The sequence below is a fragment of the Microcaecilia unicolor genome, chromosome 1 (genome assembly GCF_901765095.1).
Source record: "Microcaecilia unicolor chromosome 1, aMicUni1.1, whole genome shotgun sequence".
Classification (NCBI taxonomy): Eukaryota; Metazoa; Chordata; class Amphibia; order Gymnophiona; family Siphonopidae; genus Microcaecilia; species Microcaecilia unicolor.
The window spans coordinates 349499928-349524558 of record NC_044031.1 but is presented as its reverse complement, the minus strand read 5'-3'; the positions used below and the strand labels follow the sequence as shown (position 1 = coordinate 349524558).

At 46.6% G+C, this 24631-nt stretch overlaps 1 protein-coding gene across 1 annotated transcript in view; it reads left to right on the top strand.

The window, feature by feature from the left end:
• The window catches only part of LOC115474082 (polycystic kidney disease protein 1-like 1), an 868156-nt gene that overhangs the window by 209475 nt on the left and 634050 nt on the right, over positions 1–24631 (top strand). The window contains exons 3-5 of the mRNA XM_030209405.1: positions 13732–13923; positions 14509–14690; positions 18734–18892. Of these exons, the coding sequence (XP_030065265.1) occupies positions 13732–13923; positions 14509–14690; positions 18734–18892 (533 nt within the window). The remainder of the gene's footprint in view (positions 1–13731; positions 13924–14508; positions 14691–18733; positions 18893–24631) is intronic.

Genomic DNA, 24631 nt, shown 5'->3' with positions numbered 1-24631 from the left:
AGTTCCTCAGGACCAAAGTCCACCACCCTAACCACTAGGCCACTCCTCCACTATCTAGAACTTTTCTAGGCAAATGCCTAGTTTGCCCTAATTTGTTTAATTAGTTTTCTCTTTCACTACATAAGACATACATTATTAGATTTCTTATATGGAACCATTATCTGACTACAAACTTTCTCAATTTATTGTTTTATATTACTTGATTTTGAACACTTTTTCCCCTATTTTACAAATAATTGTTTTTGTCCTTATCTCAGCAACAAGAGGAATGCTTTTACATCACAAATTTACAATTTCAATACTCATTGTAAACAGTTAGAATGTTACCCTTTTCTCTTGCTTTCTGTGTCTTTTCAGCCATGTTTTATATAAATGGGGTACAGACATACCTCAATGATTACTTGGTGCACTATTATTATCTATCATTCAAGCTATTAATTACTTTTCTTAGGACAAGTTTATAACTTAATTCTCTTTAATTTCTACAGTTAGTAACTGGATACTGATGTCATTTTATTTTTCTACTCATCTTCTCCATAATTGAAAGGTGCCTAACTAATGGTTTTAATCAAAGACTTAACTCTGGTTACCATACATAAAATCGGAGAACAGCATTGTGTTAATGGTATTTTGTTAAGGAATTGGGCATACATAAAGTGAATTATTTTGTATGACCTGATGCCTAAACTGTGGCTCTCTTTGCCCTGCTCTGTTTACTTATTTTATTCCTTTGAGTTATGTTACAGATTTACCCTATTCTTATTTACTCCACGTTGACGCCTTCCAGAAACTGCATGCCATTTCATATGTGAAACCCTGACTGTGTACTCTGTAAAGCATCTTTGTGCCAACTGCGTCTTCCTGATACCAGAAAAGAAGATGCTGAGAACCAATGCTGACCGCTGTTAATTCATCTGTTACATGGACATTTATACATAGACATTATGGACTTTAGTTTTCTGGACTTTAGTTTTCTACCTTTACTCATGCCTTATCTTTCTACTAGATTCCTTGATGTTACTTTACTGTTTGTATCCTGTGGTCTCTCATCTCATTGTACTGGAACTATTTACAATCTTTTATAACGTCTCTGTCTTACCTTTCCCAGGAAATTGCCAGACAGAAGGAGGGGGGGGGGGGATAGTTTAGAAAATAACAGACTTGGTCCACAGAGAATGCAGCACCAATGAGACCTGGAAGGATCCTGGTTACGTTGATCCGTTCAAAGTTGAAGCTGTAACCGCTATGGCAGCCAAGCTACAGGATTACACTTCCTGGGTTCACATAAAAGACATTAGAATGTCCCTGGACTTTTGTTTTGCTTTACTTTTATTTTAGCATTAATCTTGTTTATACTAGAAAAGTCTTAGGCTGTTGCATCATATCATGTGTTAGGAGACTTGTGGAACGCTTGATTGCAACGGCCCTGAGTAAGAGAGATCCCACTGGACAATATGTGCTGTATGAAAGACTGATTCGCAATGCTGAAGCTGGACTCTATGATGAAATAGGCCGTAACGTAGGCGATGACTATGAAAATATGAATACAGTTGTGTAAGACTGCTTTTAGGATAATATGTAATCCATTACTGCAACACCTTGCCAAAATATATAACCGAAACTGCTCGTAATAAGAAATAAGGCCTACAGGACAAGCTTTTGTCCTGCATGAAAAGTTACATACCAATACATAATTTCTTTTATACATAAGACATATTATTTTTAGATTTATTATGCTTTATTGGTTTCATGTGTTTATTTTGCTACATATGTGCTATCAAACATATAAATGGCAAGAGGCGTACTCGCAAATGCGCAGTAGAGACCCTCTCTGTCCTGCCCCTGCGTCAATACGTGATGACGGGGCGTGACAGCGAGGGAACCTGCGCACCGAGTGAGGGAACCCCCCCAGGGTTGCCGCTACCACTCCCCCCACCCACCCGGAGTCGCCGCCGCCACCCACCCTCCACCCGGCCCGGGTACCTGGCTTCACTATTCAAACCGCCGGAATGCAGCACACAGCTCATCTGAGCTGCCGTTGGCCTTCCTTACCTGCCTGTGTTCCGCCCTCGCCGACATTACGTCACACGAGGGTGGAACACACGCAGAGAAGAAGGAAGGCCGATGGCAGCTCAGATGAGCTGTGTGCTGCGTTCCGGCGGTTTGAATAGTGAAGCCAGGTACCCGGCCCGGGTGGAGGGGTGGCGGAGGGGACTCCGGGGGGGGCCTTTCAACCCCCCCCCTTCCTTTACTAGCCCGTTTTTACGGGCTCAACGGCTAGTTAAGTTTATAAGGTATACCTTATTTCCTTCTTCCTAACCTTGTCCTCTTCCTCAGCAACCATGGGAAACATTGAAAGTTGTAATTTATATAAGGCCCAAGGGGGGTTCCCAACTGGGGTTACCCATAAGATACACATTTTGACCACATTGTTTTGTTTGCCCTTGTCCTACTTATACGGCATTTAAAATATACACCCCTTTGTGCTTACATCTTAGTGCTCTGGAGGTCGTGTGGCCAAGATGGGTAAAGTAAGCGCCTCCTTCCCATCCTGCTAAAGGAAGTTCAAAATGTTCTGCTCAGACAAATGGTGATGGAACCCACGAGGGAGGGAGAAACACTGGATCTGTTGCTCACAAATGGGTATAGTGTGCCAAATGTCCGAGTGGGTGCCCACCTGGGCAGCAGTGACCAGGTTTGATATGATGGCTGAAGTGGAGGGCGGCCACTCAAAACTCAAAGTCCTGGATTTCAAGCGCGCTGACTTTAGCAAAATGGGGGAATACCTGAGGAAGGAACTGATGGGCTGGGAGGATGAACGAGAAGTGGAAGGACAGTGGTCCAGGCTAAAAGAAGCTATAATTAGGGCCACAATCCTTTATGTATGGAGAGTAAATAAAAGCAAGAGAAAAAGGAAACCAATATGGTTCTCCAAGCAAGTGGCCGAGAAAATAAAGGCCAAAGAGTTGGCATTCCTGAAATACAGAAAAACTCAAAAAGAGGAACACGAAGATGAATACCAGATAAAACTGAAAGAAGCCAAGAGAGAGAGGTATGTCTGGCGCAAGTGGAAGAACAAATGGCTAGAAATGTAAGGAGGGGTGACAAAAATTTCTTCAGGTATATTAGTGAAGGGAGGAAGACTAAAAATTGTGAGACTGAAAGATGCTGCGAACCGCTATGTAGATAATGATGAAGAAAAAGCAAATTTGCTAAATAGATATTTTTGTTCTGTTTTCACAGAAGAAAATCAGGGGGAAAGGACCGCGATTGACTGGCAAAAGTACAAATGAGAATGGACTGGATACAGCACTATTCACGGAAGAAAGTGTGTATGAACAACTTGAAAAGCTAAAGGTGGACAAAGCCGTGGGACCGGACGGGATCCACCCCAGGATATTGAAGGAGCTCAGAGAGGTTCTGGTGGGTCCTCTTAAAGATTTGTTTAATAAATCCTTGGAGACGGGAGAGGTTCCGTGGGATTGGAGAACGGTAGAGGTGGTCCCTCTTCACAAAAGTGGTGATAGGGAAGAAGCTGGAAACTACAGGCCGGTAAACCTCACTTTGGTTATTGGAAAAGTAATGGAAGCAATGCTGAAGGAAAGGATAGTGAATTTCCTGGAAGCCAATAAGTTGCAGGATCCGAGACAACGTGGTTTTACCAAAGGGAAATCGTGCCAAACGAATCTCATTGAATTCTTTGACTGGGTGACTAGAGAATTGAATCAAGGATGTGCTATAGACGTAATCTTAGACGTAATCTACTTAGATTTCAGCAAAGCTTTTGACACGGTTCCCCACAGGAGGCTCCTGAATAAATTTGACGGGCTGAAGATAGGACCCGACATGGTGAACTGGATTAGGAACTGGTTGACGGACAAACGCCAGAGGGTGGTGGTAAATGGAGTTCGCTCGGATGAGGGAAAGGTGAGTAGTGGAGTGCCTCAGTGCTGGGGCCGATTCTGTTCAATATATTTGTGAGTGACATTGCCGAAGGGTTAGAAGGTAAAGTTTGCCTTTTTGCGGACGATACTAAGATTTGTAACAGAGTGGACACCCGGGAGGGAGTGGAAAACATGAAAAAGGATCTTTGTAAGCTAGAAGAATGGTCTAATGTTTGGCAATTAAAATTCAATGCGAAGAAATGCAAAGTGATGCACTTAGGGAGTAGAAGGTTGCTAGGCTGTATAGAGAGAGTTGTGACCCGCAGAAGAAAGTAGGTGTTGATGCCCCTGTATAAGTTGTTGGTGAGGCCCCATCTGGAGTATTGTGTTCAGTTTTGGAGGCCGTATCTTGCTAAAGATGTAAAAAGAATTGAAGCGGTGCAAAGAAAAGCTACGAGAATGGTATGGGATTTGCGTTACAAGACGTATGAGGAGAGACTTGCTGACCTGAACATGTATACCCTGGAGGAAAGGAGAAACAGGGGTGGTATGATACAGATGTTCAAATATTGAAAGGTATTAATCTGCAAACGAACCTTTTCCAGAAATGGGAAGGCGGTAGAACAAGAGGACATGAAATGAGATTGAAGGGGGGCAGACTCAAGAAAAATGTCAGGAAGTATTTTTCCACGGAGAGAGTGGTGGATACTTGGAATGCCCTCCCGCGGGAGGTGGTGGAGATAAAAATGGTAACGGAATTCAAACATGCATGGTATAAACATAGAGGAATCCTGTTGAGAAGGAAGGGATCCTCAGATGCTTAGCCGAGATTGGGTGGCAGAGCCGGTGGTTGGGAGGCAGAGCTATTGCTGGGCAAGACTTCTACGCTCTGTTCCCTGAAAATGGCAGATACAAATCAAGGTAAGGTATACACAAAAAGTAGCACATGAGTTTATCTTGTTGGGCAGACTGGATGGACCGTGCAGGTCTTTTTCTGTCGTCATCTACTAGGTTACTATCCAGCTTATAATCGAAAGTGATCGCCTGCCATCTTCTGACACAAATCGGGAGATGGCCGGCGATTTTTTAAAAGCGGCGAAATCGGTATAATCAAAAGTGGCATTTTTGACTGCATCGACGCTTTCTCGTTGCTTCGCCGGCAAAAGTTCAAGGGGGCGTATTGGTAGATAAGCGAAGGCGGGACATGGGCTGGCATGGACGTGGCTACCAGATGGCTGGCTTTCGCCGATAATGGGAAACAAAAAAAGCGACGTTAAGTAGTATTTCGCCGGCTTTACTTGGTCCTTTTATTTTCACGACCAAGCCTCAAAAAGGTGCCCCAACTGACCAGATGACCACTGGAGGGAATGGGGGATGACCTCCCCATACTCCCCCAGTGGTCACCAATCCCCTTCCAAACTAAAAAAATAAACTAAAAACCTTTTTTGCCAGCCTATATGCCAGCCTCAAATGCCGTACCCACCTCCATGACAGCAGAATGTGTTGTATCCTCCGACAGCATTTCCCTGGTTGCGATGTGGCTCTTGGGTGAGTGTGACACCTTTTCTGTTAGGTGCCCTGCAGAGTCACATTAGCAATGCATTGTGGTGGGTGTAGGGTACTGGGCTGTACTCCCCTGGTGCTTTCCCTCCCCCCTGCTAACTGGGTCAGAGTGTGCCCTGTTTTGTTTCCTGTTGTAGTCCATGCGGTAGTGGCCATTTTTGTAAGCCAGTTTTAGTTCCCTTTCCTGTGTTACCCACGTTAGAGAACTTAGTTCTTACCTTGAATGGTGCTGAAAGAGGGCATTGTACACCATTGTGCCAGCTCTGACCTACTGCTCATCTTAGTACCAGGGGATTCTTTGCCAGTGGGGCACAACCTCTGATCTGCAGTTAACTGTGAGTAAACATGGTTATTTCAAGAAAGGACTTTTTCAGAGAGATTAGTCTTCAGGTGTGAACTGGTGTGCCAAAGTTATACAGCAGCAATAAGTCCTACAGGCTGTATGCAGGTCCCTGGAGCAGTTTTAGTGGGTGCAGTACATTTGTGGGTAATGGGGTTGGGGGGGGGGTTGGGGGGCTCAGCTCCCCAAGTAAGGGAGCTATGCATGTGGGAGCTTTTCTTAAGTCCACCACAGTGACCCCTAGGGAGCCCGGTTGGTGTCCTAGCATGTCAAGGGGGCCAGTGCACTAAACATGCTGGCTCCTCCCACGGCCAAATGTGTTGAATTTGGCCGGGGTTTGAGATGGCCGACATAACTTTCCATTATTGCTAAAAAACGAAGCCGGCATCTCAAACCCCGGCTAAATCCAATGCATTTGGCTGGCCGGAACCGTATTATCGAAACAAAAGATGGCCGGCCATCTTTTTCGAAAATACGGGTCTGGCCAGCTGTTTGCGGCGCCGCTAAAATACATCGCTGGCCATATATTTCGCCGGCGCCATTCGATTATTCCCCTCCACGTGTGCTCGCGAACTAAGACAGCCTACGAAAGGGGCACTAACATGTTGCACTTGAAGACAAAGCATGGTTCCAGCTGCAGGACTGGACTGTTATGTACGCTGGGAAGTATCCCAACATTGTTTATCCTTGCTTGTGAAGCCCTTGTTTACGCAGGCCTTCAAGGGGGGATTTGTAAATGATGGACCTATCTAGGCCTTTCCAAAACAGGTCAAGAGGCCTGAAGCTGTCAGCCAGACCTATAAATCATACCCTCTGTATGACCCAGAGGCTCATGAGCTCTTGCTGACAGGCTTGCAGAAAGAGGACGTGAAGCAGTTTTCCATGGAAGGTGTTTACTAAAGAATGTGGTTAGGGGCTTTTTTGCAGTTCACCGGTCTGGAAATGGAACCTGCTAATCACTAAGATGTTTCAAGTGGAACATGCTAATCGATATGATGTTACCTTGGACCTTTCTAATAATCTTGATTAGTGGTCGAAACTAATGCTAACGAACTGTTTGAGCTGTATAGTGATGGTTAGTATTCTCAATGGAGAAGGGTAGATAGTGGGTTTCCGCAGGGGTCTGTGCTGGGACCACTGCTTTTTAAGATATTTATAAATGGTCTAGAGATGGGAGTAACTAGTGAGGTAATTAAATTTGCTGACGACACAAAGTTATTGAAAGCTGTTAAATCGCTTGAGGATTGTGAAAAATTGCAAGACGACCTTACGAGACCGGGAGACTGGGCATCCAAATGTCAGATAATGTTTAATGTGAGCAAGTGTAAAGTGATGCATGTGGGAAAGAGGAACCCGAACTATAACTGTGTGATGCAGGGTTCCACATTAGGAGTCACCGACCAAGAAAAGGATCTAGGAGTCATCGTTGACAATACTTTGAAACCCTCTGCTCAGTGTGCTGCAGCATCAAAGAAAGCAAATGGAATGTTAGGTATTATTAGGAAAGGAATGGAGAATAAGAACTAGAATGTTATAATGCCTTTGTATTGCTGAATGGTGCGACTGCACCTTCAATACTTTGTGCATTTCTGGTCACTGGATCTCATAAAATATATAGTGGAATTAGAAAAGGTACAGAGAAGGGCAATGAAATGATATAGGGGATGGGACGTCTGTATGAGGAAAGACTGAAATGGCTTGGGCTTGTCAGCTTGGAGAAAAGACGGCTGAGGGGAGATATGACTGTGGTATATAAAATACTGAGTAGAGTGGATCAGGTAGACGTGAATCTCTTGTTTACTCTTTCTAAAAATACTAGGCCAAGGGGGCACGCAATGAAGCTATAATGTAATTAATTTAAAACGAATCGGAGAAATATTTCTTCACTCAAATTGTACTTAAACTCTGGAATTCATTGCCAGAGAATGTGGTAAAAACAGTTAGTTTAGCGGGGTTTAAAAAAGGTTTGGATAGCTTCCTAAAGTAAAGTCCATAAGCTATTATTAAAATGGACTTGCTATTGTTTCCTAGGTCGATGCTGTTCTTTTAGGGGTTGTTTTGAGGTTCTCTGCTTGGGTAGGGGAGGGTGGTTTGGGAAGAATGGACGTTATTCTTTCAATAGATGACCTGGGGTCATAAGAGTCCAGGCGCCGGGTTATCACAGTTGTCTCATTAAGATATGGGAAAAGAAAGGGTGAATCTACATACATCTGTTAAACTTGAATGGAAAATAGGGTTGTGGGGTAGGAGGGCAGTGGGAGGTTTCTCACAAAATAAAAAGGGATTTTATGATATCCAGTTTTTTTTTCCTGTAAGATGTTTTGTCTTGTTCTTGTTATGCTTGCTCATTGCAATGTAACCGCTTGATGTCTTTGTCTAGACTTGTTGTTTGATGTAGGGTGTTTTGATCCTGAGTAAAAACTGTTAAATCTTAAAATGGACTTGGGAAAATCCACTGGGATAAGCAGCATAAAATGTAATATACTGTTTTGGGATCTTGCCAGGCATAGACGCCGACTCCGTGGGTGCTGTGGGTGCTCGAGCACCCCCAATATTTCACTCATTGGAAGTTCCCTTCCAGCCCAGAATTTTAAAAGTCCGTCCCTCCCTCTGAGTTCCAGGGCCGTCCGTCCGTCTGTCCCTCCCTCCTAGTTCCAGGGCGCGTCCTCCCTCCCTCCGAGTTACAGGGCCCTCCCTCCCTCCGAGTTCCAGGGCCAGTCCTCTCTCCCTCCCTCCCTCCCTCCCTCTGAGTTCCAGGACCTGCCTTCCGTCCCTCCCTCCCTCCATCCTTCCGAATTTTAAAAGCCATCCTCTTACCTCGTCGGGGTTATGGCGGCAGCAGCATGCAGTGAAAAGCGTGCAGGCTTGGTGCTTCAGCCTTCCATTCTCTGTCTCTCATCTCTGGTCCCGCCCTTGCGGAAACAGGAAATGAGGGCGGGACCAGAGCTGAGGGAGGGAGGGCCTGGAACTGGGAGGGAGGGAGGGGGGACGAGAGAGAGAGGGAGGGGAAGGGAGTGGGGATGGAGGAGGAGGGGAGGGGGGAATGCATCACCTGTAAAAAAATTTCAGCACCCCCAATCATTTTGAAAAGTTGGCTCCTATGTTGCCAGGTACTTGTGACCTGGATTGGCCACTGTTGGAAACAGGATACTGGTCTTGATGAACCTTCGGTTTGTCCCAGTTTGTCAACATTTATGCACTTACGTAATAAATTGGGAAATAAATCGGGAGTTAGACTTTGGGTAGACACAGGTGTTTTGCAACAGATGACAATCAGAAGGTAATGAAAACAGGCATATAGATGCAGAAACAGTGGGGATCGTTGTCTGCCCCTGCCCTGGGGAATATGAGGGCAGCAGCAGTTTACAGATACCAACTCTTGAGTCACAAGACCATGCACTGGTCTCAGCACGAGTTCTGTCGGACAACACAACAGCAGTGGCCTACATCAATCGTCAGGGTGGCACTCAGTGCAGAGCCCTTGCTTCGACTGGGCCGAGCGCCACCTAGAGCTGCTGCCCGCGGCTCACATAGCTGGTCAGAGCAATGTACAAGCCAATTTCCTCAGCAGACATCAAATCGACCCGGCGGAATGGGAAGTGGCAGACAAAGTTTTTCTTCAGATTTGTGCCAAATGGGGGACTCCAGGCTTGGACCTTGCTTTTTCAGCAGAAGGAGAGATCCTCGCTCGGCGAGGTTGGATGCTGTGGCTCAACCTTGGCCCTCGGGCCTCCTGTATGTGTTCCCTCCTTGACCCTTGATAGGGCAAGTACTACTTCGGATTTGTCTGCACCGAGGATTGGTGATTCCCATCGCCCTGGATTGGCCAAGGCGTCCGTGGTACATGGATCTCCGGCGGATGCTGGTGGACGCGCCTCTTCCCTTTCCTCGGGTTCCGAACTTGTTAGTTCAGGGTCCGGTGACTATGGAAGATCCTTGCCACTTTGGTCTTACGGCCTGGTTCTTGAGAGGGCGCAATTGAGGGACAAAGGCTATTCTAATAAGGTTATTGCCACGCAGGCTTGCACGCGGTCTACTTCTGCGACTTATGCTCGGATCTGGCACACTTTTGAGGCGTGGTGTACGCCAAAGTCTATCTCGCCGACTCTGGCGACAGTCTCGCTCTTGCTGGACTTTTTGCAGGACGGGCCTGGCCTACAATTCCCTTCGAGTTCAAGTGGCAGCGTTGGCGTTCTTCCGGGGTAAGTCTCCGGCTTGTCCCTTGCTGCTCATCCTGATATTGTCCGATTTCTCAGAGGGGCGCATTGTTCTCCTTTGCGGTTGTCTTGTCCAGCTTGGAACCTGGGGCTCGTGTTGAAGGCGCTCCAGCGGTCTCCGTTTAAGAGGCTCAAATCAGGTAGGCCTCAGAAGCTTGAATTTCACACAAAATATGGCCATGGTTTCCATCCTGTATCAGTCTCAGTCTCTGTTTGGACATAGTTTTGTGCTTTGATGAAATGAAGCCCTAGGGCACATGTGAGCTCTCTAGTATTTTGCACCTGCAGCAGCCTCTGCCCCGTCTTCCCCATTTCCATGCTTTCTTCCTCAACAGTTACTTCTTGTTACTTCTTTCCATAGCAAATTAACTCTGAGAGTAGCTGGGTAGGAAATTCAGAATCTTTTGTTTCAGGCAAGGGCTGGAGCAAACTGTCAGTGAAGATGTGGTGCCAGTAAAGGACCTCTGAATTTATGAGAAGGATGAGACTCTCAAGACAGTTTTTTTAGAGGCAATGATGTCTGCAAGAAGAGTGTCTGAGCTTCAGGATCTTTCCTGTCGGGATCCTTTTCTACAGTTCTCGGAATCCGGGGTAACTGTTCGTACGGTGCCTTCCTTTCTGCCTAAGGTGGTTTCATCTTTTCACCTCAACCAGCCCATTTTTCTTCCTTCCTTCTCTAAGGAGGAGTTTCCGGACTCCTTTGGGCAATTGCGCCTTTTGGATGTCCGCAGGGCTCTGTGGCAGTATCTGCAGATGTCAAATGAGTTTAGGAATTCTGATCATTTATTTGTTTTCTCGATATACACCTCTTCCCTGGGCTCGTTGATCTCATCACATGGTTTCCAGTACCATCTCTATGCTGATGATACCCAGCTTTACCTCTCCACTCCCAACATCACAGTTGAAACCCAGGTCAAAGTTTCGGCCTGCCTTTCAGACATCGCTGCCTGGATGTCCAACCGGCATCTGAAACTGAACATGGCAAAGACTGAGCTCCTTGTCTTTCCACCCAAACCCTCTTCTCCTCTTCCCCCACTTTCTGTCTCTGTTGACAACACCCTCATCCTCCCCGTCTCTTCAGCCCGTAATCTCGGAGTCATTTTTGAGTCCTCCCTCTCCTTCTCTGCCCATATCCAGCAGACAGCTAAGACCTGTCGCTTCTTCCTCTATAATATTAGCAAAATTCGCCCATTCCTCTCTGAACAGACCACCCGAACCCTCGTCCACTCGCTTGTTACCTCTCGTCTTGACTATTGCAACCTTCTCCTCGCTGGCCTCCCGCTTAGCCACCTATCCCTTCAATCTGTCCAAAATTCCGCCGCACGTCTTATCTACCGCGTGAACCGATACTCTCATATCACCCCTCTCCTCAAGTCGCTTCACTGGCTCCCGATCCACTACCGTATACAGTTCAAGCTTCTCCTATTGACCTTCAAGTGCACTCAATCTGCAGCCCCCCATTACCTCTCTACCCTCCTCTCCCCATATGTTCCCACCCGTAACCTCCGCTCTCAGGACAAATCACTCCTTTCTGTACCCTTCTCCACCACCGCTAACTCCAGACTCCGCCCCTTCTGCCTCGCATCACCTTATGCCTGGAACAGACTTCCTGAGCCCATACGCCATGCGCCCTCCCTGCCCATTTTCAAGTCCTTACTCAAGGCCCATCTCTTCTCCCTTGCTTTTGGTGCCTAACCACCTCCCATTCCTGATACCTACACTGACTACATAGTTTTTACCTTTAGATTGTAAGCTCTCTTGAGCAGGGACTGTCCTTCCCCATGTTTAAACTTGTACAGCGCTGCGTAACCCTGGCAGTGCTATAGAAATGCTAAGTAGTAGTAGTAGTAGTGTTTTATTGGCGGGTCCCCGACGGGGGTTTCCTGCATCTAAGGCCGCTATAGCCCGCTGGCTTAAGGAACTCATTTTTTCGGCTTATCTGCTTTCACGGCGGTCGCCGCCTGAAGCGCTTAAAGCGCACTCTACGAGGGCAATGTCCTCTTCGTGGGCTGAAACAGTTGTCTTTTCGCTTCAGGAGATCTGCCGTGTGGCTACCTGGGCTTCTCAGCTCTCTTTTGTGCGGCATTACAGGCTGGATGTGGCAGCGTGGCACGATGCACATTTTGGAGCGCAAGTGCTTGCTCGCGGAGTTGCCTGTTCCCACCCTACTTAGGGAGTGCTTTGGTACATCCCATCAGTTAATGGATTCATCTGCTGTTGATGACAAGGAAGGGAAAATTAGGTTCTTACCTTGATAATTTTCTTTCCTTTAGTCACAGCAGATGAATCCATGATCCCTCCCTGTATGACTTTAGTTTTTGTACGGAGGTTGCATACAGACATTGTGCCTCATCAGGAGTACTTGAAGACAAGCTATCAAAGTTTCTACATGCTGTTTTTATTGCAGGAGGTTTGATAACGTCCCTCCTTTGTTTGGTTATTGCTCCGGTTCAGGGGCATTTGTTCTCTGTGAGGAAAGTTGTTATTTGCCTTTCTATTCACTCTGCTTTGGAAATTTCATATACTGAAGGCAGAGGGGGCTGGGCGTCCAGGAACACCATGTGCTTTCAGTGTTCTCTATCTCCACCTGCTGGTAGGCGGATACAACCCATCAGTTAATGAATTCATCTGCTGTGACGAAAGGAAAGAAAATTATCAAGGTAAGAGCCTAATTTTCCCATGTGCTTTCTGTTGTCTTGGGACACTCTACCACTTGATATAGCAAGAGGAGAAGGTTAAGGCTTTTTTCTTTGTACAGACTTATGGGAGGGCACGTTGAGGATTAGCTGTAAGATTCTATGGCATTAGCTATGTTTTATGTTAATTGTTTCATTCTGTTTGTGTCGATTTGTTTATGTAGGGCCTAATATTCAAAAGGGTTTAACTGAGCAGGAGAGGCTTCTGCCTGAAACTATGCTGAATGGACTGGCTACTTTTAACTAGACAGTGCCACTGAATATTGGCAATAACTGCCCATTCTTAAATCAGGTGGTGGAGGGGTGGTCTGTGGTCAGAGTTGGAGAGATGCTGGCACTTATGTAGGCACCGACCATATTCAGCACCAGTGCTTGCATAGCAAAGCAACCAGAAAGGATTACAGAAAGGGCTATTCTATCTTTGACTACATGTGGGTGCCAGCACTGAATATTGTCTGACATTCGCGTAACTTATGGATTGTGACCAGTAGGTTACTGATCCAATTCTCACCCTGATTGCTCTCATCCCCCCATTCTGATCCCAAACCAGAGGAGGTGTCCTCTGGTTCCAGCCCTCCATCATAGCCCCCCCCCCCCATCAGGAACCCCTGATACAGTCTCCCCCAGCTCAGGAACCCCCTTGATCCAATCCTCCTTCCCCTCTAAGGAACTCCTCGACTCAACCCCCTGCCACTCAGGAACCCTCTGACGTTCCTCCCACCCACCACCCACCCAGACACCCTGAGAACCCCCAAACCATACCTGGGCGGGCATCTGTGGTGGTCTAGTGGGAGGGGGTAGGAGTGCTTTCACCCTGTCTGGTTCTGGGTGCAGAATGGTGTTCATTGACCCCTGGTGGTAGTCTTGTAGTACTTGTCAGACTTCCGTGTAAGAACCATTTGCCTAATCATCTACATATAAGTCCCTCACAACTTTAACTTTTGTTAGAAATTTAGCAAAAACAAACTCATGTAACCAAAAACAGAATGGCAGTATTTAATAACATGTTCATTTTTGGTTCTAATTCTCAGGTTTGGAGTAATTGCTCTATGGAATGAGACAAATTGTTATTGCATTAATGCCAATAGACTTTCTCAGCAGTCTGTAAACCTCAATGCTTCTGAAAGCAGCAGTAAGAGGTCAAACAGCAGCCATGTGAACACCAGAATGCACAATACCTGCAGGAGCAGCATACCTGTAAGAACAGGAGAATGCTCAACCAGGTGAGCTTGTGTTGACTTGCAATCACTGTATGAAGAGTAAAAAAATCGCCTAATAAGTCTCTACTCAGCGAGTATCTAGTCATATCTGCTCAGCATTCTGATCAGAATCACATTTACATGCTCGATCACTGGCCAGTGATAACATGGAGCTTCTTTAAAAGGCTTTTTTCTCATTTTATACTGATGCCAAACAGTCGTTATTGAATAAGGTTCTAATTGTCTTTTCTCACTTTGTTCTCTGCTCATGACATCTTCAGCTAGTTGGCAGATAACGAGGTCCTGATTTAAGTAATAGAAGAACCATAACTGAAAGCCAGTCTAGGTTCTATTCTTACAGAGCAGTACTTAATAGGATTCAAGAATGGTTCATGTCTAAAACACTAGTTAGATCTGGTTGAGAAGTTACAGGGAAGGACACACATGGAAATCAAGCAGCTATTTCTAAAGAACAGTTATTTCTATAGAGTGTTTTTGTTTCTGGAAATTAGCAATTTATCCTTAGTGGTACTTGGCAGTGAATATAGATGTCTGGAAATATATATTATTTTGTTTTTTTACCTGCATATTGTCTGACTGTTGGACTAGGTGCATGGGTCCTGTCTGCTTACTTTATGGAGATGGCAAGATGAGCCTGGCAGTCTACAGCACCATTGGCCCTTACATTCATAATACCAGTCTGAGTTTGGTTGCAAACCGAGTACAGATTGGAAAAGCTTTTATGCTGGAGTTATCAGGATATCTGGCTTGCCCTTTGGAAATGATATTAGGTAAGGAGGGAAACGTTATAAGACATTTAAAGTAGAGAGAAAATAACATTTGTGATAGTATATCCCAAACATATCCTTTGAACTGCATTTTTCTTGTTCTTCAGTAGACTACTTCTTGTTCCCTCTCTTTTGTTATTGTAGAATCCACCTCAAATACCTTAACACAACTACTGGTAACTTTTTGATCTTTTATTGCTTCTAGCCCATGGTTGTGCCTACCAAGGGCAGTCTGGATGGAGCCAGGAATTACCTGGTTAGCATCAATATATATTATTATTTATTGCATTTGTATCCCACATTTTCCCACCTATTTGCAGGCTCAATGTGGCTTGCAATGATTTGTTATTGGTAAATAAAGATTACGATAACAGCTATTGTTGCATACAGGCCATGAATAACATGATCAAGAATATAGTCAAGCATTTGGATACAGAGTACATTTCTGATGTAGGTGTATATATATATATACTAGTAAAAAAGGCCCGTTTCTGACACAAATGAAACGGGCGCTAGCAAGGTTTTCCTTGGAGTGTGTATGTTTGGGAGAGTGTATGTGAGAGTGAGTGTTTGAGAGTCAGAGTGAAAGTGTGAGTGTGTGAGAGAGAGAGTGACTCTGGGTGTGAGTGTGTTTGTGAGAGAGTGTGTGTGAGAATGAGAGTGTGTGCAAGTGTGTATGTGAGACACAGTGTGAGAGAGAGTGTGTGTGTGTGTGGGCAAGAGACAGAGTGTGTGTGAGACACAGATTCTCTGTGAGAGTGAGTGTATGACACCAAGCGAGTGTGTGAGTGACTGTGTGGCACATAGAGAGTGAATGTGATACTGTGTGAGACAGAGTGTGTGAGAGTGAGAGTCAGAAAGACATTGTATATGAGAGAGACAGTGTGAGCCGTGCCCTCCCAATCCATGGCCATCTGTCCCCTGCCCCCTCCATTCATCCTTTTCCAGCAATTCCCCTCTGTCCCTGAGCCCTGCCCTCCCAATCCATGGCCATCCATGTTTGTCTGTCACCTGCCCCCTCCATTCATCCCTATCCAGTATTTCCCCTCTCTGCCTGAGGCCTGCCCTGCAATTCATATCCATCCATGCCCATCTGTCCCCGCCATTCATCCCTATGCAGCAATTCCCCTCTCCCTGAGTCCTGCCATTCCAATCCATGCCCATCCATGCTCCTCTGTCACCTGGCCCCTCCATTTTCCCTATCCAGCATTTCCCCTCTCTGCCTGAGGCCTGCTCTGCAATCCATATCCATCCATGCCCATCTGTCCCCTCCATTCATCCCTATCCAGCAATTCCCCTCTCCCTGAGTCCTGCCCTTCCAATCCATGCCCATCCATGCTCATCTGTCACCTGGCCCCTCCATTTTTCCCTATCCAGCATTTTCCCTCTCTGCCTGAGGCCTGCTCTGCAATCCATATCCATCCATGCCCATCTGTCCCCTCCATTCATCCCTATCCAGCAATTCCCCTCTCCCTGAATCCTGCCCTTCCAATCCATGCCCATCCATGCTCATCTGTCACCTGGCCCCTCCATTTTTCCCTATCCAGCATTTCCCCTCTCTGCCTGAGGCCTGCTCTGCAATCCATATCCATCCATGCCCATCTGTCCCCTCCATTCATCCCTATACAGCAATTCCCCTCTCCCTGAGTCCTGCCCTTCCAATCCATGCCCATCCATGCTCATCTGTCACCTGGCCCCTCCATTTTTCCCTATCCAGCAATTTCCCTCTCTCCCTGAGTCCTGCCCTCCCAATCCATGCCCATCCATGCTCCTCTGTCCCCTGCCCCCTCCATTCATCCATTTCCAGTAATTCCCCCTCTCTCCCTGTGCCCTGCCCTCCTAATCCATACCCATCCATGCTCCTCTATCCCCTGCCGCCTCCATTCATCCTTTTCCAGCAAGTCCCCTCTCGCCCTTCCATGACCCCCCCCCTCGCATCCATGCTACTCTCTCTCCCATGTCCCAGCCTGGCCCGCCCTCTTCTCCCCCCCCCCCCCGTTCGCATCCATGCCCCCCCCTTCGCATCCATGCCTCGCATCCATGCCCCCCCCCCTTCGCATCCATGCATCCCTTTTTTTTTTTTTTTATTCTTTTTAACTTTACCTCCGTGGCGGTTCGTGCAGCGAAGCGTCAGGGAAGGAGGCGGCGCTCCCGACGTCTAGCTTTCCCTTCGCTCAGCGCTGTGTTCCGCCTTGTTTTGAAGGCAGAACACAGCGAAGGGAAGGCTAGACGTCGGGAGCGCCGCCTCCTTCCCTGACGCTTCGCTTCCGTATTTGTTTGTTTAGGCGCGAGGGCGGGCAGAGACGGCTGGATGGCTTCACACCACGAACGCCACGAACTCCACGAACCCACGCACCCACGAACCCTACAGCCAGGGAGTGACGTCAGATGGCTTCAGAACGTTGTCCTCATTAGAACGTTCACGGTGCGTTTTATTATATTAGATATATATATATTTTTTTTTTTTTTTTGGGGGGGGGTTTACCACATTTTGATCTACCATGGCAACCTGCAATATCTTGGTACCATGGTAAAAAAATAATGCTGCATATGAGCATTGGGCTGCCAAGCCATAGCCCAATGCTCCTGGGCTATTATTATTATTATTATTATTTGTTGCATAATAATAATAATAGCCCAGGAGCATTGGGCTATGGCTTGGCAGCCCAATGCTCATATGCAGCATTATTTTTTTTACCATGGTACCAAGATATTGCAGGTTGCCATGGTAGATCAAAATGTGGTAACCCCCCTCCCCTCCCCAAAAATAAAAAATAAAAATATATATATACCTACATCAGAAATGTACTCTGTATCCAAATGCTTGACTATATTATAAGTACATAAGTAGTGCCATACTGGGAAAGACCAAAGGTCCATCTAGCCCAGCATCCTGTCACCGACAGTGGCCAATCCAGGTCAAGGCACCTGGCACACTCCCCAAACGTAAAAACATTCCAGACAAGTTATACCTAAAAATGCGGAATTTTTCCAAGTCCATTTAATAGCGGTCTATGGACTTGTCCTTTAGGAATCTATCTAACCCCTTTTTAAACTCCGTCAAGCTAACCGCCCGTACCACGTTCTCCGGCAACGAATTCCAGAGTCTAATTACACGTTGGGTGAAGAAAAATTTTCTCCGATTCGTTTTAAATTTACCACACTGTAGCTTCAACTCATGCCCTCTAGTCCTAGTATTTTGGATAGCGTGAACAGTCGCTTCACATCCACCCGATCCATTCCACTCATTATTTTATACACTTCTATCATATCTCCCCTCAGCCGTCTCTTCTCCAAGCTGAAAAGCCCTAGCCTTCTCAGCCTCTCTTCATAGGAAAGTCGTCCCATCCCCACTATCATTTTCGTCGCCCTTCGCTGTACCTTTTTCCAATTCTACTATATCTTTTTTGAGATACGGAGACCAGTACTGAACACAATATTCCAGGTGCGGTCGCACCATGGAGCGATACAACGGCATTATAACATCCGCGCACCTGGACTCCATACCCTTCCTAATAACACCCAACATTCTATTCGCTTTCCTAGCCGCAGCAGCACACTGAGCAGATCTTGATCATGTTATTCATGGCCTGTATGCAACAACAACTGTTACCTTAATCTTTATTTATTTAGCTATGCTAAAGGAGCTGGTGGCACCCTTCCTCAATTGCAATGGCCAGAGCACTCCTCCCAGGCTGAAAGCCCCTCTTGGGATCCCCCCCAAATCAAGGAGGGCAGGGGAGAGACAAAAAAATCGCTTACAAGAGAGCCTTTCTACGGCCCGTTTCATTGTTGAGGAAACAGGCTGGGTTCCACTAGTACCTGTATAATCAGTACTGGTGTCCAGGTATGACCTGGTAAGTCCATGGAATCTGGTTCTTAAAAAAATGCTGACCTCTGCAGGCTGGATATTAACCCAGAAGAACATACACTTGGCTATTTTGGTGTCTTGATGCAACCACTCAATGAATATGAAAGTTTCTGAGCAGTATTCTTTCTGTCCACAGACATATGGTTTTATAGATTGTTCCAATTTCATCCTGTAGGAATCCTGAATGTAACATCAGACAGTTTTTCCACTGTACAGCTTGTGATTCAGTGGTCCAGTGCAAACATGAGCAACTCTGTGACTGAGGTTCAGCTGAATGGCTATTTCAGTTTTTCACTTGATTGGGTATATGCAGAGCCGGGAGACCATTTGATATGTAAGTTATTCAATCTGGTTTTTAAAGCTGCTTTGTTTTCTATTACTGGGTTTCACTTTCTGCATGAAGCACTGTTTTTCCTCAAACCAGAATGGTGCCATTCCCTTTACATTCTGCATATGAATAGTAACAGTACGAAGGTCATTTTATTTTTTGGTCAAATCATTTTTATGTATAGAAAACATGAAATGTAAAATGCAATATAAAATGTAAAATACAATACAAAGCATTTGTGTCATATGATCTGATCTGACAGGTTAAGGAACTGAAGTCCAATTATTTTTGACTATAAAGATAATGTACAAAATATATAATATAATATCAATGGAGTAATAATGGTATAACAATGACATAACTAAGTCATGTCATTTGTGTTGCCATTCTCATAAAGTTAACAACTAGAGATCAAATGAGATTAAATTTCTTCAATGCACGACGTTTTTCATGCATAACTTCTACAGCAGTCATATGCATAAACTGCACCAGTTTTCAAAAGGAAAGTACGTGCATGTTTTAAAAATTAAAAACTGAAAATTATAAAATCAAGAATTGTATATGTAGTGTAGGACTTTTCATGAGTTCTGCTTACAAATATTTTTGAATGCTACTTTTTCATACTTTGGAATTACCGCCATACGGTCTAACTAGGGATAAACAGGAAAATTGCAATTCTGGTATGTGTCCCAAAAAACAACAAGGCAAACGATCTGCAAAATCCAATATGGGAAAGAAAGCCAGCAGACCAATGTCACAACAAAAAGATTTTATTGAAGATACCGTGTATGAACAAATCGCCCGACACAGGCCGTGTTTCGCCCACCTAGGGCTGCGTCAGGGGCTAATTTGAAACCTTCGTAAAGGGGCAAATATGGTGCATAAAAGTCAAGAAAAAACCAGCTAAAACGGGAATCCTGTGGTCTCTAGCATACACAAATGGACACACCATTATTGAAGCTGGAAAAACCAGCTTCAATAATGGTGTGTCCATTTGTGTATGCTAGAGACCACATGATTCCCGTTTTAGCTGTTTTTTTCTTGACTTTTATGCACCATATTTGCCCCTTTACGAAGGTTTCAAATTAGCACCTGACGCAGCCCTAGGTGGGCGAAACACGGCCTGTGTCGGGCGATTTGTTCATACACAGTATCTTCAATAAAATCTTTTTGTTGTGACATTGATCTGCTGGCTTTCTTTCCCAATTCTGGTATGTGTTCAGAAACCTTTCCAAAATATTTGGTATTTACCCGTAGGTAGGATTAATCCAAAACTGTTAACAAAATAAAGAATTCAAGAAATCATGGCCTAAAATAAATTTGATTTGCACTAGGGTAATTTTATAATAATGTGAAGTATTTAATTGGGCAGGAATTTGCCTATTTTTAGGGGAAAATCTATAAAGGGACACTTAGATGTAGGCACCCGATGCAGCACAGGGAATTGCTTATTCTATAATGGACCTCAGTCATTCAGGACTGACTGACATTCCCTCAGTCAATCAGGACTCACTGACAGTCCCTCAATTATTTCTGTACTTGTTTTCTTTTCAGATCCTTATGTTTTCTAGAGGCATTGAACCCCGAAGCACACAAGGACCTTCAGGAATGGGACGGTCAAAATGCATTTAATAATTCGTCTGGACACGGTGGTCAATAATGATCAAGGCACTTGACAACAGAGCTAGCTTTTTCTTGTAGGGGTTGTGCATTCCAAAGCTAGCACACAGGCATGAAAAGAGGATATTATATTTTATTTTGTGTACCGAGATGACACTAAAGAGCCAGTGCCTGGTTTCAGCTTTTAAAATGACGTGGCTATGCTTTTTCCTTTACTCAGATTCACAGAAAAGTAGCCAGTTTTTGTCAGGAGGGAAATGAGACATGCTCAGACGGATTCTATATCCAGTTTAAATTAGAAAAAGACTAATAGAGGTTTTTAATATGAGTGTACTGCACCTCAAACAATAGGAGAAGGGAGGGGGAATGGGTTTAGTTGTAATGGGCTTTGCGGGGGGGAGGGGGTGTTGGGGAATGGATTTGGGAGACTTTTGCTCTTAGGGTTCAAGTTACCAATGGCACAGATTGTCAGAGATCTTTAAAATCATTTTAAAGTAATTTAAAATACTGTTCAAGTGAATAAAAACCAAAGAAATAGTTTAAAATGTATTTTTTCCAGCACACATATACTTTTGTAAATTGAGTATGTGTTTGTGTATGCAGAGATAATGAGGCTAAAAAAACAGTACAAGAGGGTGTTGTAAGAGACATAGGGGATGGTGGAGTGAATGGGCGATTTTGTTTTGCACAGGAGTGAGGAGGAGGAGGAGATGGGAATCAGCATGCCTTTCTGGGTGATTTGCTCTCAGTCGACCATAAAAACACAGTTCAGGTACTGGGAAAATAAAAGGAACCAAACTGCACATGCTTAGTGTGCAGAAACTGTGCATTCTTCTCTGTGCCTGTAAGGGGTGGTGTTTGATAACAACACTTCCTGTCATGTGGTTTATTATAGTCGCCGAAGTGTAACAAAGAGAGGAGACGAAGCACAAACAAAGTCCAAGCAAAAAAAAACAGCACAAAAGGCCTTTAAAAACACAAGGGACACAGTGCTTATGTAAAAAACCTGTAATAATCCAAATTTGATTGAAGGAAGACCCGACACGGGCCGTGTCAGCATTTTCAATCTAATTTTGTATGTTCTATGTAGACCCCTGACGCAGGTGTGGTGGCACCGAAACACGGCCCATGTCAGGTCTTCCTTCAATCAAATTTGGATTATTAAAGTTTTTTTTACATAAGCACTGTGTCCCTTGTGTTTTTAAAGGCCCTTTGTGCTGTTTTTTTTTTGCTTATTATAGTCGCCACCATCTTGGATTTGTGACATCATTGGAAGTCACACTATGGGCGCCACCATCTTGGATTTGTGCACCTCAAGGGTGCTGCCATCTTGGAAAAGGGGTGTGACCTGGGTAGAATCATTATGTCATTTCTGGTAGCATCATCAAAATGGGCAGGGTTTAGGGAGGAGTTATGATTCCACTTCCAGTGATGTCATCAAGGGCAGCAGGGATGCGGCTTGGATGGATAATAGTCATGGCTTGAGTAGGGAGAAGCTTGGTTGGCTCCTTAATTTTGGATGGCTGACACAAATTAGGTTTGACAAAAGCTAGTGAACCTTACTACTTGTCTCAGTTCAAAATTATATGTCCTTTCTAAAATGCCACTCTACACCATAATTTTGTAACTTTTGTCTTTGTAACCCTCTTTCTCCGAGGACAAGCAGGCTGCTTGTTCTCACGACTGGGTTGACGTCTACGGGCAACACCTCAAACCGGAAGAAAAAATCTCGCAGGAGGTCCCACACGCGGGGCACGCCCACCGCGCATGCGCGGCCGTCTTCCCGCCTGTGTGCGACCATTCCCACTCAGTTTTTTTGATTTCCGCGCTGGAGAGAGACGCATCTTCGTCTCTCTCTGTGTCAGCCCTGGAAAACCGATTTGCGACCTAGTCTGTGATTTTCTTTTATTGTCCTTCGCTTTGTTTGTGCGCCCCCTCTAAAAAAAAAACTTTCCTTTTCGTCGAGTTTTCCCCTTTTCTTTCGCCTCGTCGCGTCCGTTCTTTATTTTGTGATGTTCGTTTTACCGCCGCCATCGATGATTTTGACCTCGCCGACACGATTTTTCCGTCGATGTCCTTGAAGGTCCCGAGCGGATTCAAGAAGTGTGATCGGTGCGGCCGGCAGATCTCGCAGACCGATCCTCACGCTTGGTGTCTCCAGTGCCTTGGTCCGGAGCATAATTCCAAGGCGTGCACCTTGTGTCTCGGCTTGAAAAAGCGGACGCAGGTGGCGAGGCAAGTTCTTCGGGACCATCTTTTTGGAACTTGCGCCGGCCCTTCGACGTCGACCTCGGCGGCATCGGTGTCGACGGCCGGTTCTTCGGTACTGGTACCGATGTTGACGACTTCGACGCCGACTATGGCACCGACCCCAGGAGTACAGGTTCCCTTGGCCCAACGACCTGACGGCGGCGGTGCGCGACCCCATGGGCAGTCCGCCCCGGCTGCTCCCACTGCTCAGGGCCATCGGGACCGAACCCTGTCGGATCCGACCCCCAGAGGGCGCGGAGACTCCACCTCCTCCTCGTCCATGCCACGGAGCGCCAATGACGGGCATCGAAAGAAAGCTGCGAAGAAGCACTGTCATTGGTTGCCCACGGCGCATGGGACTGGCAGCTCCGGGACATCGAGAGACTCGATCCCTAAGAAGCGCCAACGCCGGGAGGAGCGCTCCCCCTCTATTGAAGAGGTGTCGATGCGCATGTCGTCGGGTACCCCGGTACCATCTCCTGGACCCGGGCAGCTTCCAGCACCGATGCCCGCACCGGCCCCCCAGCCTCTCCCGACAGCGGGCCTAGACGAGTGCCTCCGAGCCATGCTCCCAGGGATCCTGGAGGGGCTGATGCGCCAGGCCTTGCCGGCACCGGGGGTGCTTGCACCCGCGGTGCCATTGATGGATGCGCCGGCTGGCTCTGGCCCGGTGATGCGGTCTTCGACACTGGTGCCGCTTGCTGCACCGGTCTCGATCGCCACTCAGATGGAATTCCCGTCGACGTTGATGGAGGGAGCTTCGTCCCCACTGGCGCGGGAGTCCACCTCTCGATACCATCGTCGAGGACGTGGTTCCTCGGGGTCGAGACGGGCCCGGTTGCAGTCTGAGCTGAGAGAGCTCATGTCTGACACCGAGGAGAAGGCCTCATGGGGGGAGGAGGAAGACCGCCAGATATTTCTCCTCCGAGGAGTCTGCGGGCCTTCCCTCTGACCCCACGCCTTCACCGGAGAGGAAGCTCTCGCCTCCAGAGAGCCTCTCCTTCGCCTCTTTTGTCCGGGACATGTCTATTAGCATTCCCTTCCCAGTGGTCACCGTGGATGAGCCGAGGGCGGAGATGCTCGAAGTCCTCGACTATCCATCACCACCTAGAGAGTCTTCCACGGTACCGTTGCACAATGTCCTCAAGGAGACACTGCTTCGGAACTGGTTGAAGCCTTTATCTAATCCCACCATCCCTAAGAAAGCGGAGTCCCAATACAGGGTCCACACAGACCCGGAGTTGATGCGGCCTCAGCTGCCTCATGATTCAGCGGTCGTGGACTCTGCTCTCAAAAGGGCAAGGAGTTCGAGGGATATCGCCTCGGCGCCCCCAGGGCGGGAGTCTCGCACTCTGGACTTGTTTGGGAGGATCCAATCATACCAGCTCTACACGAGCATCCACATGTGGAACAATGTGTGGCAACTGGCGGACCTGGTTGACAAGCTCCCCCCTGAGCAGTCCAGGCCCTTTCAGGAGGTGGTCAGGCAGCTGAAGGCATGCAGAAAATTCCTGTCCAGGGGTTTCTATGACACCTGTGATGTGGCATCCAGAGCGGCGGCCCAAGGTATAGTGATGCGCAGACTCTCATGGCTGCGTGCCTCTGACCTGGACAACCGCACCCAGCAAAGGCTGGCGGATGTCCCTTGCCGGGGGGATAACATTTTTGGCGAGAAGGTCGAGCAGTTGGTGGACCAACTACACCAGCGGGAAACCGCTCTCGACAAGCTCTCTCACCGGACGCCTTCAGCATCCGCCCCCACTGGTGGCCGTTTTTTCCCGGACCAGGCAAGCTGCACCTTACGCTTTCAGCAAGCGTAGGTACAACCAACCGGCCCGAAGGCCTCCTCAGGCACAGGGGCAGTCCCAGCGTGCT